Source organism: Caloenas nicobarica, chromosome 2, assembly GCF_036013445.1.
Source record: "Caloenas nicobarica isolate bCalNic1 chromosome 2, bCalNic1.hap1, whole genome shotgun sequence".
NCBI lineage: Eukaryota > Metazoa > Chordata > Aves > Columbiformes > Columbidae > Caloenas > Caloenas nicobarica.
In genome coordinates, this window is record NC_088246.1 from 144,311,333 (window position 1) to 144,333,430 (window position 22,098).

The 22,098-nt window shown below is 34.2% G+C and overlaps 1 protein-coding gene across 41 annotated transcripts in view; it reads left to right on the top strand.

Moving 5' to 3' along the window:
* RIMS2 (regulating synaptic membrane exocytosis 2) overlaps positions 1 to 22,098 on the top strand; it is a 479,246-nt gene that overhangs the window by 310,274 nt on the left and 146,874 nt on the right. For 26 of the 41 annotated variants that reach the window (XM_065627842.1, XM_065627852.1, XM_065627847.1 and 23 more), the window contains one exon: positions 3,021 to 3,137. In XM_065627842.1, coding sequence (XP_065483914.1) covers positions 3,021 to 3,137 — 117 coding nt within the window. Of the gene's footprint in view, positions 1 to 3,020; positions 3,138 to 14,032; positions 14,099 to 15,076; positions 15,185 to 18,804; positions 18,871 to 21,298; positions 21,362 to 22,098 lie in introns of all 41 variants that reach the window. The other 15 variants (XM_065627844.1, XM_065627856.1, XM_065627850.1 and 12 more) reach the window with 2 other exon arrangements.

The following is a 22,098-nucleotide window of genomic DNA, read 5'->3' on the forward strand; positions in this document are numbered from 1 at the left end:
TTTTCTGTGTGTGTATTTGTGTGTGCTTGAATGCTGTGGTCATTTGGGGCAGAACTTTTACCCAATTAACACTGGTTACCATTGAAAAGCCTTCTTTTCATTTTCTTGTAATTTTGCATTTATTTATGTGTATGAAATGTTTCTTGCTTCCTGACTTTCCTAAAGCTAAATTTTTAAATACAATTTTAAACTTACAGAGAAAAATGTCTCAGCTGTTTCCTGCATTGTCATATTAAAATACATTATTTATGTGTTTCCCTGCATGCACACACACACCAGATCATCTCTTTGAGGACTTGTTGAGCCCAGTGAACTGGGTTGCCAGAACTTGAGAGTTTGTAGAAAGAGGCATAATCCTTGGGTTACAGAAATGCCTTTTTAAAATCATTATTTCTAATGAAAATCTGAGTGTGTTTGGCAAAGCTATGAGCATTGTTAATCTCATTTGCACCATATTGACTTGACTTTGTTATACATGTGCTGCTATAGCCATGTTCTGACTGCAGTAAATGTGCTGCACACCCAGAGGTCTCCCAGTTACTCACTGATGCCTGTGCAGGCAGGAGCTCTTGCACCACAGAAATGCAGGTTACATCATAGAAACCATTTCACAGTGCTCAGTCCTTCTACTGGACTTTGTTAATAAACATTGTATAGTAGCTGACAATAAATTATTACTCCTCTTGTAATGTTTTCAGCGAATATATTTAATGGGCTATTATTTTCTCTATATCAGAATGGAATTGATACTGTGGCAGGCACTGAACAACATTACGTTTAGCTTTTTCTAAGACTGCGTTTGAAAAAGCAAGATGAAGGTGATTATAGAGACTGGCTAGGCTGAAAAGTTGTGGTAAATTTAGTACGATGCTCATTATTCTCTACCCTTAGCACCTGAAACTGCACATTTTCACCTGCTTACCGGTTATTTGGTTGCTCTGTACACGTTCTATCAACTGCAAGAACATCCCAAAGGAGTGAAGACACATGCTGTGAAAGCAACTTTTCTTACAGAACAAGTTTCATTAGAGAAAGTATGTCATTTTCTCTTAAACAGTAAATCTGGCTGACAAAGGCATCCATAGCAGGTTGAAATAGAACTGAAATAGTAGTAATACTTTGCAGCAGTAGAAATGCAGTTGTGTAGGATGTTAAAAAGCAGCATGAAGTCAGAATCTGATATAATAGATAAATTTCAAGAAGAAATTTTTCATTTAGAACAACATGTTAATAACACAATCTTACTGAAAGTTATTTGAGCAGTCAGGATGGTACTGAGTTTTCAGGACTAAGGCTTATAATCAGAGTTTAGGCAGTTTTGGTTATGTGGGCAGGTAGCAAAGGTCAGGGTGTTTTGTAAAGAAATGAGAGCTTAAGAAAGCTTAAATATTTAAGTCAAAAGAAAAGATGAGTAAAATAAGATGATAATACTATAGACAGAAAAAAAAGTGTGGGGCTTTTTTTGGTGGGTGTTTTTGTTTGTTTTTTTGTTTGTTAGTTTTTAATCTGAACAAAAGAAAACCCTGAGGAAAAGCATCAGACAGAAACTAGAATTCAGAAAGGAGGAATGAGAATTGGTTGTTGGGAACAGTAAAAAAGTTAACAAAGAACTGCAGAGGAGCCCTGTCGATGTGCATTTTAGAGTACAAATGTGCATGAAAGAGTCCAGCGGCTGGGTAAAGGCTATGCTCTCATTTTGTTATAAATAAGGCAGTTAAAACACATACAGAGAAGTTGTTGCAGGAAAGAGTTGTAGAGTGGAAGAATTATACCCACTTTTAATATGGCAAACATAAAGTTTACTAGCCAGAGTAAATTTTATATTTGGTGTAATTAAAACCAGAGTGGAAAAATGCTTTATGAGAAATGAGGTAGAGCTGAAGGAAAATTTTATGTGTAGTGCAACATCTTCATATCACTTATATCCAGAAAAATACAACAGCATGGCAGCAGCAGTGAAGGGTACACATACAGCTTAATGCTAATCAGGGACTGGCAATTGACAAAAGATAAGGATGACAGGTACCAAAAGCACAAAGTGATGAGGAAGGACACAGGAACTGAATGATATAAAAGTGGAAAAAAAAGTGAGGCCCACATTAGGGAAGACTGCATGAAAGGACAGGAGGCAGAACAATTTATTCATCTAAAATTTGAATTGGTGTGGAGGAAAGCATGCAAACTGTTGTTTTCAAATTTATACAAAAGATTTATTTTTTAATTATCCAATAATTATTACAGCTCTTGTCTTTCTGTCTTCCTGTTCTTGTGGATTTGTTTTACAGTGCAGAAAAAGTGAAGCTAGTGTGTATCAGTAGGGATTAATGGTTAAACTGAGTAAAGCAATCAACGGGCAAAGCTTTGGTCTCAGTATAAAACTGTAAAGGTGATTGGTTCTCTTTAATGAGACCTGCACTGTGTGTACCACTGATACCTAATTAAACAGTTCTGTCTTTTTCGGATTCCATGCTAGTGAGATTACAGAACAAGATTTCCAGTGCAAAACAAGCATCTGCTCTTTAATTTAGATGACAGTGTTTTCAGCCATCCACACTCTACTGTAACAGCCAGAAGTCGTCATTGTGTATTACCAGAGTTTACATCTTTATAGTATGGCCAAACTCAAGAGCTCATGGAAAATTCTTTACAGTGTACATTTCAGATAGAAAGGAAATTTTCCTTGAAGGTACTCATCTGGAAAGACTAATGAAATTTTGTCTAAAATTAACCTTTTTAAAGCAAATTTAAAAATTATATCCTCTCATCTCCAGAACAAGCAGACATTGGAAGAAAAAAAGAAAAAAAACCCTATACCTAGCATGAACTTAGAACCTTTTCCTGTAGGAGAATTTTTTTTTACCATGAGATTTAAAATTATGTAAGAGTAAAAGCATACAAAAGACAGATCAGCTAACATGTCTCATTACCACCACGTTAGCTAATAATTGTCTGTACATCCCAATGAAGGGACATGGTACGGTTGCAATCAGAACTCAGAATCTGATGTCTTTTATCCATAGTCGGAATGTGGATCAGGGACCACGAGGGACTCGATCTACTCCCGCGCATTACAATACCCTGAACCGAATGGATAGACACCGTGTAATAGATGACCACTACTCTCCGGACAGAGAGAGGTAAATATCTGACTGGAATTAAAAACAGCTGTACCCTGCACTCATCAGTGTGAATTACTTCAGCACAGCAGCTCACTTAATAAATAGCAAAATTACTTAATCCCACAGATGAGCATTTCCTTACTTGTTTATCCACTGGTTACATGATATACATTAAAAAATCTACAGTGCGCACAAAGCTCACGAAACTGTCAATTTCTTTTATCTTTGCCAAGAGGGAATCTGAAAAATATGTGAGAAATTGTGCAATATAAAAGACAAATATCTTAGCTGCCTTTTTTATAAAAATATTTTTATGTATGCTATTAATACATTATTTAAGTGCTTCATATCTTGAAAAATATCTAACAGTAGATTTGGTAATTTTTGCTGCTGAATAAAGAGGCATAAAAATGGATAATTTCAACTCATTGTTAATGCAAATCTCCTGTTGGATACGGTGCAATTCACAGCCATAACGAAAGTACCTTCTAGCACTGTGTTTGCCTTTTCTCAACTTCATGAAGAATTTCTGTGAGAAAAAAAAAGTTGTGGCAATTTGTGTTACAATGTAATCGAGGTCTTTGTGTATAGAGGCACATCTTACCATGACTGTTTTGCCTAATGGGATTTTCCAAAGAGTGAGCAGAGCTGTAGCAATCTCTATGAATTTTAATCATATACAAAAGAATTGCAGGCAATAGGTGGCTAATGTAGTTAATTTTCCTGGATTAATTATGGTAGAGCCTTTGTGACATTAGAAAAAAAGTATTGGTAAGTTCTTTCTCACCTCATTGTCTTCAGGTGAGAAAATCAAAAGAAAAAACATTTTTTACCATTGATTTTGAAAATTTTCTGACTTTTTATACACCAAGATGAAAATCAGCACATTATAATCAGAGAGTTACGATTGTTAGATATTGTCCCACTTCATAATTACATACGGCAAGGAGCAATACAGATTTATTTTATAATCTTATTGAGTGCTGTGTGACTAGTATTTGAAGTTAATACATTCACAGATTGTTATTACAAGCTATTCTTCAAGTGACATCAAAGCACATAATTGGTGTTGCTAGCTGTAATACAAAGAATTTAAGAAATCAGTGACTTTTTGCTAGCAATGTTGAACAGAAAAGGTGAATATGTCTTAAAAGAACATTAATGTGATGGACAATGGTTGTAAGGAATGTAAGACAAAATACTTCAGAAAAAAAATGATAATTAATTGTTCCTAATTAGGTAAGTTAGAAAAAAGAGTACCAAAAGAAAAACAAACAGACAAACAAACAACATCAACAACAAAACACACACAAAAAACCTGTTCAAGTGATTTACAACTTATTTGGCCAAAAAAAGTCAAAGGGGCAAAAAAATTAAGATATTGAAAAAGAATCAAGTATTTATCATCTAGAATGTTAGTGATATACAAGTATAATAGATCATAGACATGCCTCATTTTTGCATTAAACTATTTGATATTTCTATTTACGTTATTGAAAAGAAGAATGCTGTTTTTAGCTCATGAGGCTATTATTTTCATACAGAAGACAATAACTTAAGGTTTCTGAGCTGTTTCCTTAAAAGAAAAATACAGAATGCTTTTGAGATAATATTATGTTGCTTTTTAGACTGGTCATCCTTGAAATAAGGTCTAAACTTGTCCTTAGAGCCTGTATATGCCTTATGGCAGGGGTGTCAAACTCATTTTCATATTTATACAGTCCTAAAATTACATTCAGCCATTTGAAGGCAACCATGAGGCTGATGTGGCCCCAGGTGAAAATGAGTTTGACACCCCTGCCTTATGGGGTGCTCCTGGGTTTGTTCACTGTGCGAGTTTGTTTGCTGTCTCTCAGATAAATGCATAGCAGTGAAAGGCAGCCTGAAGTGCAGCACCACAATCTTTCCTCATCACTTCAGTCAAATATCCCCTACTGGACTGGCTTGGCTTACAGAGAGAGAATTAATTTTTTAGAACATGTCAGAAAAACAATGTCAGAAAGTTCTTGGTGATGAGGTTATTGCATTTACACATGACCATTTTAGATGAAGAGATATGTGCCTGTTAGGTGTACTTTGAATCTCTGAACACAGGTTTAAATGTTGTCTGTGTTTTCCAAAACATACAGAGGTTCTCGTGTTGGTAAATGGTGAGTGATTCCCTGTGTAATCAGGTTATTGAATACTTACGCCTCTATTGCAACATGCAGTCTCTGAAGCCTATTTGTCTTAGGCAACACTGAAGAGAATAGAAAAAGACTATGTCTGACCATTTATCAGGTTTTATATTCATTGTTAGTTTGACAGTGGTTTTATGAATTGACAGATTATTAGACTTCAAATTTTGTTACTTTGTATTTGTGATGCTGTGTTACATAACAAAAAAACCCGGTGCATACACAAGTGCTAAAGGAACTCTTTAATGGTATTGATACTGAAAACTGCTGGAACTGGAGGCAGTTTGGATAAGAGGAAAAACTGAACTTTTGTATAGGCTTATAATCTCTCTATTTGTCATCCTTGTTTTGTTCCACATTTACCTCTGAAAAAACCCCACACTTTGCTTTCGCATGGCTCTGATGGTTTGCTGTTTCTGTGGTCCATTTATCCCTTGGAGCTGTTTGCAAAAAAAGAAATTTTGAAAAAGTACCTTCTTCAGACATGCTCAGCTAAAATATGACTGAGAATATGAGTAAGAAAATTCTTTCCTTCCTTTTCTACATAATTCAACATAAAGTTCTCTAGGTATATGGCACTAAGGACTTAGTTGAAACCACATACAAAAATGACTTCAATTCTAATAGCAATGTAAAAATACCTTCAAAACTGAATGCATAGTTAGAAGTGAAAATCAAATTATTAAAAAAAAAAGCTGAAAAACTTCTTTAAAATTTCATTTGAGATAATTTTAATTTCAAACAACAGGCCTTTGAATATGTCAAATGTCGCTGTCAAATCATATACTGATTTTTGTTGGTAGGGTAAAGTTACGGTTAAAATTTGTATCTATTGCTCTATTATCAAAAATGTCAAAAATGTACTGTGTATACTGGTAACTCAAAGTGAGAAATCAAGTTAATTTCTTACCTATATATTTAAAATAGATGTACTAGTTCATTTTGTCAAAATGTGAGAAGTTTTTTTGCAAGTACCCACGTTCTTTATGAAATAGCCTAAATTTGTAATGGTAAGAAATATGAATGTTTATGACGTAATGTAACTCCAAGTTCCATAAGATCTTTTATCTGTAATCAGAAATGATCAAACTGGAGAGAAAAAATTGAGAACAGTCAGATTTGACTTCAGAGTTTTATATTTAAGCTATCAACATAATTAGGTGAATTAGAATCTTAGTTCCAAAACCAAGATATCTGCCAAAACTACATCTACGTATTAATTTCCAAAATATATACCAGCAGTTAACAACAAACACTAAGACAGTGTAAGGAAATTCTACTCAGGCCCACAGCTTTAACCAGCTTGGATACTATTCAGCAACTATTAATCTAACTATGTTCTTTAGCCTAGATGTGCTCTCCCTGAGGCATGAACTTGCTAATGGTGAATTCATCACAGATACAGTAGGCCAAAGCATTCAGAAGATGCCTAACTCTTGCAGTGGAAACGTATGAGAAAACTCCTAAAGCAGAAATGGTTTTCTACTAGGCACTTAAAAGGAAACAAGAGAGAAAAAGCAAATTAAATTTTGGGTCCACTATCCCTTCATCATGAATATTGCACAGTTTCTATTGTAAAGAACTAAAGTTGCTAACTACCATGTTAAAGTAATGAGGCAGTCATAGCCATGATTATTTAAAGAAATATTCTCCATTATGTTTAAATCTCTTCAGAGATGATATCTTGGTATGCTAGGACTAGCATGACTATCATACCACTATTATTGAGAGATTATTTCGTCAGCACATGTCAATACAGATTTTCTGCTGAACACTTTGTTTCATGCTGTTGAAAGAAGTGATTTTTTTAAACGTATCTTAAAGTCAATGCCCAAATGCATGTCAGATATTCTGGTTACTATAATCAAACCAGCAAAGACCAAAATAATTCACTACCATGAGTCTGCTGCATGTTAGATAAGGTGCCATTTAATTATCATCTTCATTATTTAACAGAAAATTAAATGTGGCCAAAACCAATACAAATTCAACATTTCAAAAAATCATGTCACACTAGCAGTTGCTTTATCTAAAGTAGCAGGCTTCTAAACCAACATTGTTAATGGCTAGGTGTCTGATAAGGTCAAACTACGAAAAGATGTTTTTGAGACATTGCACCATAGTGAAAACCGGAAAATTTAACTTTTTTTTCATATTCTTTATTAAATACACAGCTGAATAATATGTAATTAAGTAATCATCTGTTATTTAGTTCATATTTTACAGTGCAATCATGAAAGTGCACATAACAGATACAAAGGTATTGTAGAGTATAAAGGTTAGCTGATGCTTTATGTGGAAATTCTGAGATATTTTCAATTTTTGGTTTTGTATGTCATATGTATAACATACCCATATATGGGTATGCAATGCCATTATTTCTTTGCTTCTTCAAATACCCAATAAAGTAAAAGAAATGCATTGCTGAAAATTTTCTTATAGCTATGTTATAAAATGATATGCATCAACCTAAATCTCAATTAATGCATTTCTTTTTGTCCTTTCGAAATTTTACCGTGTGCATTATTAGTATATTGCACTTCAAAATGATTTTGTGTATATACGCCTACAGCTGCAAGAAAAATATACTAGAGATTGTACCAGTAGAGATTGCTGTAGGCAAGACTATCATGCACTTTCCATTAACAGCTTATCTTTTCATTTACTTAAAATGTTGCCAAATACAAGTTCCTCTCCTGGGGCTCTCAGTCATGAGCCCTGATGGATTTCACCGCTGAAGGGATGACAGTCCTAGTGCACGGCCGTGTTCTAGCCTTGCAGGAAGAGCGGCAGAAAGGAGAATGTTTCTCTTTAGCTGCTGTTGTTTACAGTAGGCACACTACTTCACAGTGGTGTCACTGTTAAATTGCACAATTATCTGCACCACCCACCTGGTGCCTCCATGTATCTGCTGAAGGATGGGTACCTCCAACATAGGGGTGGAGTAGGACGATGCCAAAAGAAGTGCAGTCTTGCAAATCTAGCTATGTCTGTAAAGGACTCATGATTCAGAACCTTCAAGCCAATTTTTTTTAAAAAAAGCAAAACCAACCAACCAACCAAAAAACCCCAAAACAAACCAACCAAACAGAACAAAAAACCAAACAACAACAAAAAGTCGTAGATAAATTCCTCAGAATAAAATATGCATGCAAAATGCCAGTGTTAACTTAAATAAATAATGTAGTTCTGATAAAAGACTTTAGTGTTATGCCCGTTGGAGTGAGGACTTAAGATACATTATGGGAAGCACTGTGATAACATGATACTGATTATCTTGTTGAAATTCATCTTGACTGAGTATGTGTCATTTCACAAATTCTCTGCTGATAGTTGCTATCATTTCACAGCTAATGTCTTCAAACTGTCAGTTCCAATAATTTGGAATATTTCTAGGATTTCATATATTCCAGGAGATAAAGTAGGACTTTCTGTACAATTGATGTGGCAAAAAGCATCCATACTCTTATCAGTGGAAAAATGGTTGATGTTTATATATAAAGAAAATTCATTCTCTCCTTTAGAAAACCTAAACTATTAAGTAAAAGTATTGTTAATCTTTTCTATGAAATGTAGTAGGCATTTATATAACTATATTTATATAATTATTATATAAATGCAGCATTTATAACTAATGTTTTATTCTTGAACAGCATTCACCATTTTCTAAAAGTTGAGAGCTTGACTTTTACGTAGTTTTTAGGTGATTATGAAGCAACATAGAAAACGTTCTACCACAGAGCACATTAACTCCTGTTTTGTTCAGATGGGAATCTAAACTTTTAGAACTATATCACTGGCCTCACTTGTTTGGAAAAAGTACCTGGTTGTAGCAGTTGCTTTGTTGGAATGAGTAAGCTGCCAATAGGAAGTATAGCACACCTTTTCACTGAAGCCACACCATTTTATGAGTTCCAGCCTTCTCTTCCCTTGAACAATTCTGCACTCAATCTTGCCATCCTAATTTGATCCCACACCTGGTTTTTATTTCATTCCTTCCCACAGTACTTATGCTAATTTTCATATGCCAGCCCTCTCTTTCCCTTCTACCGCTTTCAATGTCTCTTTTTCCCCTATATTTCCAACTAATTGACCCAAAGAACCACCTGCTTCTTACTCTGTGGTCTGAATAAACTAATTCCCATTTTGTTCATATTGCTAGATTTTCAGAAAATTGTAAGTTTAAAAGTTTGGGAAGATTTGGTTAAGGGTAAATTCAAACCAGTAAAGTATTTTTTTTTCACTCTTTAATAATTTCATACTTGTCGTACATTTTATTTGCTATTTCAATTGAAAAAGTGTAAAAGAGTGTTACTTAAAATGGAGGAAAGTAGTGTTGCCAATGATACAATGTATTACTTAAATTACAATCAGATAATATACTGGAAAAAGCTGACTATCAGAATAGATAAACAGTAATAGGATGGTAGAAGTTTCTTGTTTCGACTGAGTTTGATTCATGCAGGCTTTAACAGTGGAACAGAAAGTCTTGTTTTGCATTCGGAATTATTTATGGGTATTCCAATAAGCACAAGATCGTCAGAATGTAATAGTACTCCAATACTTCATCCTTTCCAGAGAAATACTTGGGAGTCAGCTTCCCACTATGATAGGGAAGCTGCAATGTTAATCAAATCGTGAGACCTGGTCACAGAGAATGAAAATGAAAAGGAATATATTGTCTTCTAATGCCTCATCTTTACTATTAAATAAAATATCCCAGGAAGTAAGGACCAGGTTAAACTCCAGGTTCCACAGTAAGAAGAATAGAAAGGTCTGCCATGGATGGGTCAAGTGAGGCACTCTCTGTGTGTGTGTTCTCAAGTGTGCTTCTGAGATCATTCTGATACGCCAGGCCTGGTCCTGGATCCTAGGTACATCCAATTAGACAATCATTGATCACTGAATCACTGATCTCTGTTTTGTTACCCTTGTGGTTCATTGAATTTTTAGGAAGGTGAAAGAAATTGGACAAATAGGTGAGCGACCAGAATATTTTAAGTCATCATTTTCTGTTCGTTTTAAAAAAAGAAAGTTATCATGCTTGCCTATGTGTCTGGAATCTTCTTGTCAGAATAGTGGCAATCTGTTTTCCCTGATGTGGGGGTGGGTGGGGTGTATGTGTGTCTGTGTGTGTACATTAATGATCATATTGCAAAACCTATAGTTTGGTATTTCAATATAAGTTCCTATCTATGCTATCTCTAACAAAATACGTAACGTTTCTAGAAATCTGCGAGGATACAGACTAATATTTTCATTTTGCCATACCCTCATTTGATATACTTCTGCCATCGACTACTATAATGTAGCAAATAAGGAACGTGTGATAAAATGCTAGAAGTCTAAATGAAGGTTACAAAAAAAAAAAAAGTATCTTGGAGATATTTTGTCTTTTTAAAAATCTGCTATATGTAAGCCTTGTCCATCTCTCCATGGTCTTTCAAGCATTCCCATCTATACCTGCATATCGGATCATGGTTTTCATTAATGGCTCACAGGACGTGTTTATTTTAGATACAGATCTGGAACTTTTCTGGAGTTCTTTTTCATTTAGGCGATGCAAATTTTAGTGGTTTTACTACATCGTGATTTATTTTCATGATGATTTTATCTGGTTTAGACTGGCTATTAGCCAAATGAAAATTGTGCATGTTTCAGTTTTGGACAGTGAGAATTAGGTATCTCATAAGCATTTTTGCTGTCAGCATATTTATAAAACCATAAATCATTGATTTTAAGCTAAATACGTAAAATATTCATAATAAAGAAACAAATAGCGGAGTACTGACTGTTTGCTCAGAAGACAGATGGGATTTAAGCCTTTTGTTCTGCATGTTGAGGTACATAAAGCACATAAAAATATGCTGCTTCCTAATGTACATACATGCTATGTCAGGCATTCTCTCTTCCATATGGATATGTCATGCATCTTTCCTTTCTTTTTTTTACCAACCATGCATTTTTAATGAAAAATCTTACTGTTCTTCAACAGAAACCTTTTCCAGACAGAGAGACACTTGCTTACATGAATTATATCTCTATAACAATTATTATTGTAGTTAGAGATATGATGAAGATGTATGAACATTATTAGGTTATATATTCTTGTTTTATGGTTAATGCCTTGTACTCTAGTAAGTTACTGTGTTAATTCATGTTTGAACTGATTTTTCTTCTTAATTAATTCAGACATAATCTTCTCACTTTTTACATTGCACTCGTAAGAATATTTTATAGTGTGTTATTATCTATTATGAGTTAGATAGAATGGATGACATGGGCTCTAAAGAATATGGGAAAGTATAAATATCTGGTATTGTCAGAGGATCAGGTAAAGTATAAGCTAAGACTTTCCTCACTTCTCTATAGAGACAAGCAAAATTTTTGGGTGATAAGGAAGCATATTTCAAACTTGTTAAAAGTTATTACATATCAAACGGCACAAAGCATTGTATTAAAATGCCAGCTTGCTCTGATTCTGAACTCCTGAATTTAAGAAAAAAAAAAAAAGGTGGAACTGCCTGCCATACATTCACAAGCAAAAGTCTCAGAACTTGCTAGGAACACTAGAACTCTAAGTTTCTAGAAGTATTAGTACAAAACCTGAAACCGTTGAAACCAGATGTTAGGCACTTAAAATAGTTTAATGGGCATTTGAAAGGTAGTTAGGGCTAAAATCGTAATCAGAGCATTAACTGATGATGTTCTATTCACATACAAGTGAAAGAACAATCTGGGGTGTTCCTTCTTATGGACAGTAAGTTAAGCTGCTTGCAAATGGCAGTTGCCTTCCCGTAAAATCCATGTTTTGCAACATGTTCGGCTTGAAATCCTAGTTTTGTTTAAAGCTTTACTTTTTAAAAACTAGTTGATTATATTATATTTATTTGCTGTCTTATGTTTTTGAAAGACTATCAAGAAAACTTGTCAGTAATTCACTGGGAGATAAAAGGGGAAGTGAAAGAGAATTCTTAAAATTAAAATGTCATCTACCAGCTGGAAGCACTTAATTACTTATTAATACTAATGTAATATTTGGAAGAGCTTTGTGGTGTTAATTCCAGGGTTGTATGTAAATAATTTGAGGGCACATTCATGTGGACATAGCCTGAGAATGTCACCATGTTGTGTGGTGTTAGCTGGTATGCAGTTGCTTGCTATCATCACACATCATAGCTGCTGTAGGATATCCTCCTACATTTTTATTTAATTGTTTGTCCTGTAGGTATATTTTAAAGCACATTTAAAGAACATAATGAAATCATTTTTTAATGCTTCTGGGCAGCATGCTGACTTCCAGACTGTTACGGGTAGACTGCTTTTGGTATTTGGGTTAGTTAGTTTTAGAACCCTAACACTTTTTGCAGCCTGAAGTGTAGCTCTGTGATTATATTTTCATTTGTTAGTCCTTCTTAGGACCTCATCTTCAAATTTTCAGCATACCGTGTCAAACTGGGCCCTGCTGAATGGCTCCTCATTCTTGTAACAAATGGCAAAGTTTAAATTGCATAATCCAGGACTTAAGTTAGAAGCTTTTCATAGTGGTGACTATGCTTTTGCCTTTATTTGACAAGAAGTGGGTACGAAGATCTCTTGTACTGTATATAATTAACATAATATGCTTATAAATAATATTTATATGTATTGTGTAATGTATGTAATATTTATAAATATTCACATGCAAAAGGCAAAAAGATCATAAGTGCAGGTAGTATAGCTACCTGTAACAATGTGTTTTATTACTAGACAATCATTAATTATAAGCAAATTAAGACATGATAAATAAAAGTGGAGGATAAGCATGTGGTTTGGTGGTGAAATTGATTTACACATCCAATGCAGACTTTTGTGATTAGACATTGCTTTAAAATACGCCAACTTCAGAGGAGCTGTAGATCAGGGATTCCTTTGCATTGTAATAATTCCTTGTAAGTTGGAGGAAAAAACTATTTTCGAAACAATTTTTCCTCTACCATTCACATATATTTATATTAAAAGAGAAATAGCATTCTTCTATTTTTTATAGTTGGAAAAAATCTAGTGTTGTAACCAATACAAGTATATTAAAATATATAAATTTTGACATATTTTCAAAATACAAATAAAATATAAATATCTTGGTTTTATTATCTAGAAATGGATGCATTTGTTTTTTGGTATATTCCGTTACAGATGTGGTAACTCTTCAATTATTATTTGAATAATAACAGGGCTTTCATCTGAATTAATCTTTTATCACAATAGGATAAATATTAGGAAAACACACTCAGAAATGGGAAAGCTCTGCAGCTAGCTGTGTGCGGGCAGTTTTCCCAATGGTGGTAGCCTTTCAGACGGATTAGGTAAACCTCTGCCATAGATATTATTCATAATGAAGTTATCACTGCCTTCAAGGAAGGGAATAGGCAGTCTGGCTTCTTGAGATTGCTTTTGGACAGAGATTTATACATTTTTTCATCCTAACTGAATTAACGTTGAAAATCCCAAATTTTAGCTATCCATTTAATCTGTAGTCTCCTGCAGGCTTCTCAGAACAAATATGTGAATCATCTAGATAATTTTATCTTTAGAACTGTATATCAGGTTTCTAATTTTGGTAATTTCAGTACTCTGTGCAACGCTTTTGTAGCTCTTATATGATCAGATTTTTATGTCTTTTATTGTGTGATGTGTATCATTCCTTTCCCATCTTATTGTCTCATATTTCTATTTTTCTTTCTGCCATCTACTCAGTCATTATGTTACTTTACCTCGTTCCCGGTATACCCAGTCCACAGATCACCATTACAGAGATGCCAGGTATATGTTTTCCTCTGTGTGACTCTGTGTGGATAATGCATATACTTCTATGTACCTGCATGTCCACTTCTGGTTTTATTAGTCTATGTATAGTGGTAAAAAACTTAGAAGTGTTGAGTTAATGTCAGCATTAGCTTTATTAGTATAGCATGTAAACAATCACTAGATAATTTTTTGTATGTTTAACTGGGTCTCTTTAGCTTGGAGAAGAGGAGACTGAGGGGTGACCTCATTAATGTTTATAAATATATACAGGGTGGGTGTCACGAGGATGGAGCCAGGCTCTTCTCGGTGACAACCAACAGTAAGACAAGGGGTAATGGGTTCAAACTGGAACACAAGAGGTTCCACTTAAATTTGAGAAGAAGCTTCTTCTCAGTGAGGGTGACAGAGCACTGGAACAGGCTACCCAGGGGGGTTGTGGAGTCTCCTTCTCTGGACACATTCAAAACCCGCCTGGACACCTTCCTGTGTAACCTCATCTGGGTGTTCCTGCTCCGGCAGGGGGATTGGACTGGATGATCTTTTGAGGTCCCTTCCAATCCCTAATATTCTGTGATTCTGTGATTTTTAAACTTTTTTTCACTGCAAGTAGTCTACAATTGGTGGTGCAGGAAGATGATACTATCTTTACATTATTCTAATGTCTTTTTAAAAGTCAATAGAGAAAATTATTTAAATCCGAACCCACAAATACCTGCTATCAGTGTGATTTACTTGTAAAGAATGTCATACATACATGACTGTGTTAAAGGTTCCAATAGATAAAACCAAAGTGTGATACCTTTTTCATAGTCTCAGCTGCAGGCCAATGTATCTTAATTTTTAAAAGCAGTTCTGCAAAATTCCCCAAAGGTCCAGCTGAGTTTTGTCCTAGTGTTTTGTTCTGTTGCTGACATGGCTTGCTTTTCATGTTGTTTTGTCCTCATTTCATCTTTGTGTTGCTTTTCATTGTATTCATCCTTTATGTTTTAGCAGCCAGGATCACCCAACGTATCCTCTATTTTGTGAAGATGCAATCAGATTACTTCGCTCCCGTAAGATGTGCCGTACCTATTCTGAGGGTGCTTACTATGATCATGAGAGGTATAATTGATGTGGAGCATATCGTTAGCTCTGCCACTTATACTTTGGTGGTACTGTGTTTGGTTTCCAAACTGCAAATGTGATCTGTGTTTAAAGTGATCAACACATACAGTGAACATTTTTTATAATACTCTGTAAGTACGTATGTGTCTAAAATTTACTATTCAGGACTATGGTAAATGCCGAAAGCAGCTGAATAGCTTTACAGAAGTCAGTTCATAAATTAGGTTACATGGATATTACGTATAAGTGTCTTTGTAGAACACTTATTTTACTGGAATTTTCCAAGGGCTTATAATACTTATTATTATCTTTGAAATAATGAGGAAAAGCTTATCTACTTCAAAGTATACAGAAATAGAATCTTTCTGAAACCTTATATGTTTCTTAACTGAAAAACAGAGTGAAAACTTAAAGTATAAACCTATGTTGTAGTTATTTGTATAGTGCTTATTCTGTAATTTATGAGTACTTGTATACATTCACAATACCTGTGCATGATTACAGAACATCAGAGTTCCTATTTATGTATGAAATATATGGCAAAGAGAAGTTAAGCCCATAATAATTTCTATGAAATAATTGTGCTGGAAATACTGTGGCTTTTAAGAGATGTAGTAAGACATACTTGTGTACTACTGTGATTACGACATTTTCAGAAAATATTGCAAAACAGGAAAAAGTCTATATGGTTGTGTGTGAATAGAAATAAGGATATAAATCTGATAAACTGTGAGCAAATACAAAGGACATGGTGGCTTCAGATCTCAAATGTTGGAATGGCTATTGCTCTGCAAGGCAGACCACGTAAAATTTTCCACAGCAGGAACTAAAGAATTCTTGATACATTAAGTTCATGGCTGCCTTCTGGATATGAGCTCCTCTGAGAAGTTCTTTAAGGTTTGCTCTGGATTCAGATCATATATAACCATAGTTTTACTAAGTATAAAACTACTTTTGTGTGCAGAAACAAAATAGAATCTGAAACTTCTATAGTATCATAGGAGTATTCCTTCCAAAGAAATATTGCTTTTTAGAAATTCTCCAAAGCTATAGTATAATAGACATTATAACCTTTAGAACTCAGTTAAACATTTGTTTTGAAAAGATGCTGTTCTACATGAAAACTAATATAAAGAGTGTAAATAAGTTCAGTCTGCAGGTAGAAACTTTAGTAAGGAGAGGAATGTTTGGTTTGTTTTCTGAAAATATGTGCTGAAATGTACTCATAGTTCAATAGTTAATTTTTATATACTGTTTTTTGCCTTCGTTATATACTCACATATGTATTGCTTTATCTGAACCTGTGTCAGATTGCTGGCTATACCTGTTCAGATATTACTGAAAGTTGGAGCTATTTATCAAATTGCCTTAGTTTGAGGATCTTGACTTGTAAATCTAATCTTTGTTTCTACAGAGATTAATTTCTCAGAAATAAAGTAAAATAAATGAAAAAACATGGCAAAAGTGACAGTACTGCATAAAGATTAAAAAGCTGGGATTTAAGCAGTGAGATGCAGTAAATATTTTCCAAGCCAATTCCTCCGGGGTTCAGAATGGAAAATCTGACATGAAATGGAATCTCTCTAGCTCACTGTTAGAGCAGTATCTTGAGATTCCTAGGATCTAGAAACTGATCCTGGATTTTCTGGTCGTCTTGAATCCAGGCTGCCTGCAGGAAACGTTAATGTTCAAGTTACCTGAGTCACCTTACCAGATATGAACTACTCTGAGTACCTCATAGCCACTGTAGTTTTTCTTAGTTTTTTATTCTTTTTGCCTTTCTATATTCTGGCAGCAGTTCTCTAGGTATTTAAAGACCATTTAAAGCATAATCTTTATCCAGTTCCTCCTTATCCATTGAAAAACAATAAGTAATTTCCTCTTCCTTATTTTATTTTGTTGGAAATATGTGAAAAACTACTTTTAAAACAATATTTCCTCATTTATCTTTACACATTTCCCCAGTTTAATGCTTACCTTAAATTACATTATTTCTGTATGTCAAAGTGTCAGTCCCATCTTCTGAGTTCCATCTACTTAATCAATGTCCCATTGATATCAAGCAGCCACCTCTCTACCTGACTTTCACTTTATTAAGCATGTGAAATAAGTTTCCAGTTTCTATTATTCATCAAAATAGCAAACATTTTTCTGCACAGTCCAGCATTCAGGGAAGAGTCATCTGGGACTTTGTATCTTATGTCACTGTGAATCCACCAGTGTGGCTGTCCTGTGGGCAAATATGTCATACAGGTACATCAGTAAAAATTACTTGCCTTTTTTATTATTCATGGCTCCTTTCATTGCTTATCTTATAGCCATTCACAGCCAGCTCATTAACTCTTGTGGTCTCTTCTAGCAATTTTTTCTCTTTTTTTCCCCCACAGAGTGACTACTTTATTCTCTTTCATCTTTTCTCTGCTGAAATTTGTTTCAGCTACTGCTTATCAGATTTGATAGTCTTTAGTTCGTTAGTTCTAGAACACACTAACATTATCAAAACCCTTAATTTCTGAGTTCATTCTTAGGCTATGGCACTCGTCATTTTATCTTTATGATAGTTCTTTTAGAAGAAGTCCAACTGTTTCCCTCCCAACAGAAGTGGAGGCTGCTTTGGCGAGATACTCCGGCGTATGCCCGAGACAGACAACAGGCACATGTGCAGCTTCAGTGACTTCAGTGCCCTTTGGACCCTGCTCTTTCTCAAGACCATCCTGCTGCTCAGTACTCCCCTCCAATTTTCCTTGACTCCTTAATGTGATAATCACCATGGTAGCACTGACCGGTATGAGTTCACACTACTCAGATTGAACATATGTAAGACATTATGGCTGGACATGTAGAGCTTTACTTATGCTTTTATTTATATGCCCCAATTCACAATTCTACTAAGTTATACAGGTTAGTTCATAATTTCACCTTCATCCATTTTAAATTGGCTGACATACTAATGATCTCAATGACAGAGTCACGTTCTCAAGATTTTTATCCCAATTGGTTTTAAAATTAAAATATTAGTAGTCTCTCCCAAATAATAATCTGCTGCAAACATCACTGAACAAAATTCTTTCTCAACTTACCTTTCTCAGAGCTCAGCTTAGTCACTGAGAACACCACTGTATGTGCTATTTTCATTTAGCTTGAGAAGTTAGTGTTTAGAAGCCAATAAAAGCTTATTTGTGCACATTTCGTGCAGGATGAAAGGTTTATTTCAGGCAGAATTTCTGTTGCTTTGCTTGAGGAAACAAACTCTTGGTTCCATTTTGTTTTCTGGCTTCCGTTTTACCACTCAGACATTTTCTAATATCCATATGCTCTTTTTGGTGAAATTTCTCAGTTGCTCAAATACTGTTTTCCTATTGATGTAATTTTTCACTCTTACGGAATATGTTTGTATTGGTCAAGTGTTCTTAATATACTGTTAATTATTTCTGAATATAATTTAAAAGTAGAAGTGTAAAATGACATATATATGAAAATATATGTTCAGGAGATACTGCTGAACTGTAGATAAATGTACTCTATGTTCATCACTGTTAGTACAGTGAGGGAAAACATCATGAAAGAAGCACCCTTTAAAATGTCTGAAATATCTGTGCTGTTTATTCCATATTCAGGAGGACTAGGCAGGAGAGAAGAGTGCCTAATTCATATTATGACGACACAACCTATACTCCTGAAAGGTATTTCAATTTATATGGTAAAAATAGATAAAGTTGAGTAATACATTTTTTCTGAAGTGTAGCCTAAAATTTTAAATTGGCCTAGACTAATTTTATTTAAATTTACAGTGCACTTTATGCAGTATATCTCTAAATACAGAATAACTAATCTCTATAGTTTTAAGTTCCTCATTTTCTTTTAGTACTTCATTAACTTCAGATTGGATTTTTTTTAAGCATAATTTTTGAAAATTTTTTATTCATTAGACGTGGGAGGAAAACCAAATAGAACAGAGGAGCTAGGTACAATTGAAGGTTTTTTCCCCACTTAACTGCAGCATATTACTAATGACTAACCTTTTCAGTCACTAGGAGTGACTACAGGACAATTTAGAATCCTCGATTTCATTCTTTAATACTCTGAGTCATTTAAGAAGCTCCTCAGCTTTTGACATGTTACTGCCCATATTGACTTAAAAATGACTAACAAAATGCCTTCAAATTGATTTCGAGTGCTTGCTGTGCTGGGACCAAAAGTACTACTGTTCTTCCTAAATTTTGGTATGCAAATGATGCATTACAGTGAACATCGTATAACTAAAATCTGACACATAATCTAAAAACTTTTGGAGTGTCTCTGGAAATAGTTACTTGATAAGAGCATTTCATGTTTAAAGAGCTCTAGGCAAGGTCCAGAAAGAAGGAAATGTGAAGAAAGAAGCAATTTGATGTTCTTCTCCCTTTGCACAATTAGATCTTTTATATTTCTCTGTTCATTTTTAAGTCAGTATCTGATTTTTGTCTACAGCACAGGAGCAGGAAAGCAGAGATTATTTTCTAACTAATGGCAAGAAAATTTGTTTTAATTTCATTAGTATGAATAAATACAGTCATTTAAAAAAATTAAGTGCACTGAAATGTATTTATGGTGTCTATAATACAATACTTTTACAGAAGAATCTTATCTAAAATACCAGCTAACTGAAGAGACTGGCTTCAGTTTTAAGGATGTGAATGATCAGGGCAAGTGTAAAAATATATCTGTCATTCTCAAACTGTATTCTAATCTAGATTGAACTAAATCTAAATCTAATTTAAAATTAGATTAGATTAAACTTAAGTAACTTTCATCCAGTCATTTATCTGTCTACATGCAAAAAAATGCCATTCCCCATACCATCCAATTTGATACAGAAGAAACATGAACAGATGAGTAACATTAACATATACTGCACTCCATACGGTCTTCCCTCAGCCTAATGATAATGAGATGTGGGGTCATTTAATTTGTAAACATACTGAAAAATCTCAGATTCTGAAATCTGAGAATTTTGGAAAAAATGGAGTTATGCAAAAAATGCTTTATCCATTCCTGGGAATACATTGATTAAAACCCTTGGATAAGTGTATTCGAGCCATCAAAAAGTTAATTCTGCAGTCTTTGGCCAGGATTTTCAGTACAGACAAAGGGAGATTTATAGTCAAGTTGATAATAAGGTGGTCCCTTGATCTTTTCTGAAAATCTCTGCCTTGCCTCTCACTCACTGTCATGCGGAAATAATTGAGTAGTGAAACTATTGCAGTTCCAAGGCTTTACCCATGCAGGATCCTGAAAATCTGGAACTCCAGAGATCCCATTGAAATCCCTTAACCAAATTTTGGATGATTTGCCTGGACTCTTAATATATTGGAGTAATAGCACAGAAGGAGTATATCGCCTAGTTTCTGAAATGAAAGCAGATTTTTTTGTCCCTTTATTTATTTTCTCCATTGTTCTACTTAAGATAAAATATTTCTAGATCTGCTTTATGTTGTCTTCAACTGATTTACTGAAATGATGCTGCAAGTGTTTAGGTAGCCCATCTTCAGTATGTGGAAGAATAATATAGGTATAAAATGTAATTAGTTTTTATTGTTTGATCTGAGTGAGATGAGTTTTCTTCTGCATCTTAAATAATTTTAAAAACTAACCACCCTATCAAACAGAAAAATTAATTTTGAAAAGTTAGATACTTGAAGTTAAAAGCAGTATTTTAAAAAAATGCTACGTAGAATATTATTTTTTTAACATTATATCTACCTCCACAATTATTTTTAAAATATTCCACAAACTCAATAACAATTGAAAACATGAAGACTTTGTATAAGTAAAGATAAGGGAACAGTTAGTCTTTATGGAACTGAAATTTATGGCTAAGCTACTGAGAAGAATAAAGGTGAAATGTATTAAGAATTATATAAGGAAAAATAAAACAGAAATTGCTTGGGTTTTAATTTAAAAATATAGGATTTTCTTCATACCTAAGAGAAAGCACAAAATTTACAAAAATATTTGGACGCATTTGAAAAGCTTCAAATTTTATTGAGAAGCGGTTGTGTCATATGAATTAGAGTGTTGTTAATAATACGTTTCTTTATAACACTTCTTTATTTTAACTGCGTTGTAAAGGTGGTACAATGGTGCAAGTTCATGGGCAGATCATGTAGTCAATGGTTCAGCTGAAAACTATGGGTAAGTAAAGAGTGTAGTGTTACAGATACAGCTAAAATGTATTTTTAATCTTTATCATGAGTTAATTTATAATTGTGCCCAAGTTATTCCTAATAAGTGTATTTTTCTTTATGTCTATCTTTCTTGACTCAGAACTGAGGCTCATTTATGTGCTATTCTTTTTTCCACGATTAAGATGTTTTATTTAGTTACAAATAGAAAAAGAACATTAGTTTGAACTATTTTTAAAATGTGTTCTCACTGTTGAGGGCCACTTTAATGAAAAAAGGCTTTTGACTGACAATATCTGCCTGCATTCACAGACACAGAATGTGTCTTTGAGACCTAATACTTTTTAGTTTTAGAAGAAATCCCAGTTCTAACTGTTTAATCTATCTTCCTGTGTGATAGATGCATAACTCATGCAAGGTGCTGTGTCCCTTACAATCCTCAGTTCTTCCCAGCTGCACTTGTCTCCTGATGAAGGGAGCACATGGATTTTCTTTGCTGCTAGTTCTTTGACTTTACTACCTCTCCCTCATTTTCTTCTTGCGCTTGCAACATTTTTCTTCTTTATTTTTGCTTATTTCTTTTATTAATGTGCACAAAGCTTGCTTCTTTCTGCCCTTCCCTATCTTGTAAGTAGGAGCTGAACTATGCCAGTGGAATATTTTGACTAACTAAAACAAATATATGGTGTGGGTCCAAAATGCTGGTAAATCCTGAAGTTCTTAAGTGAAACTCCTGCAGAGTTACCA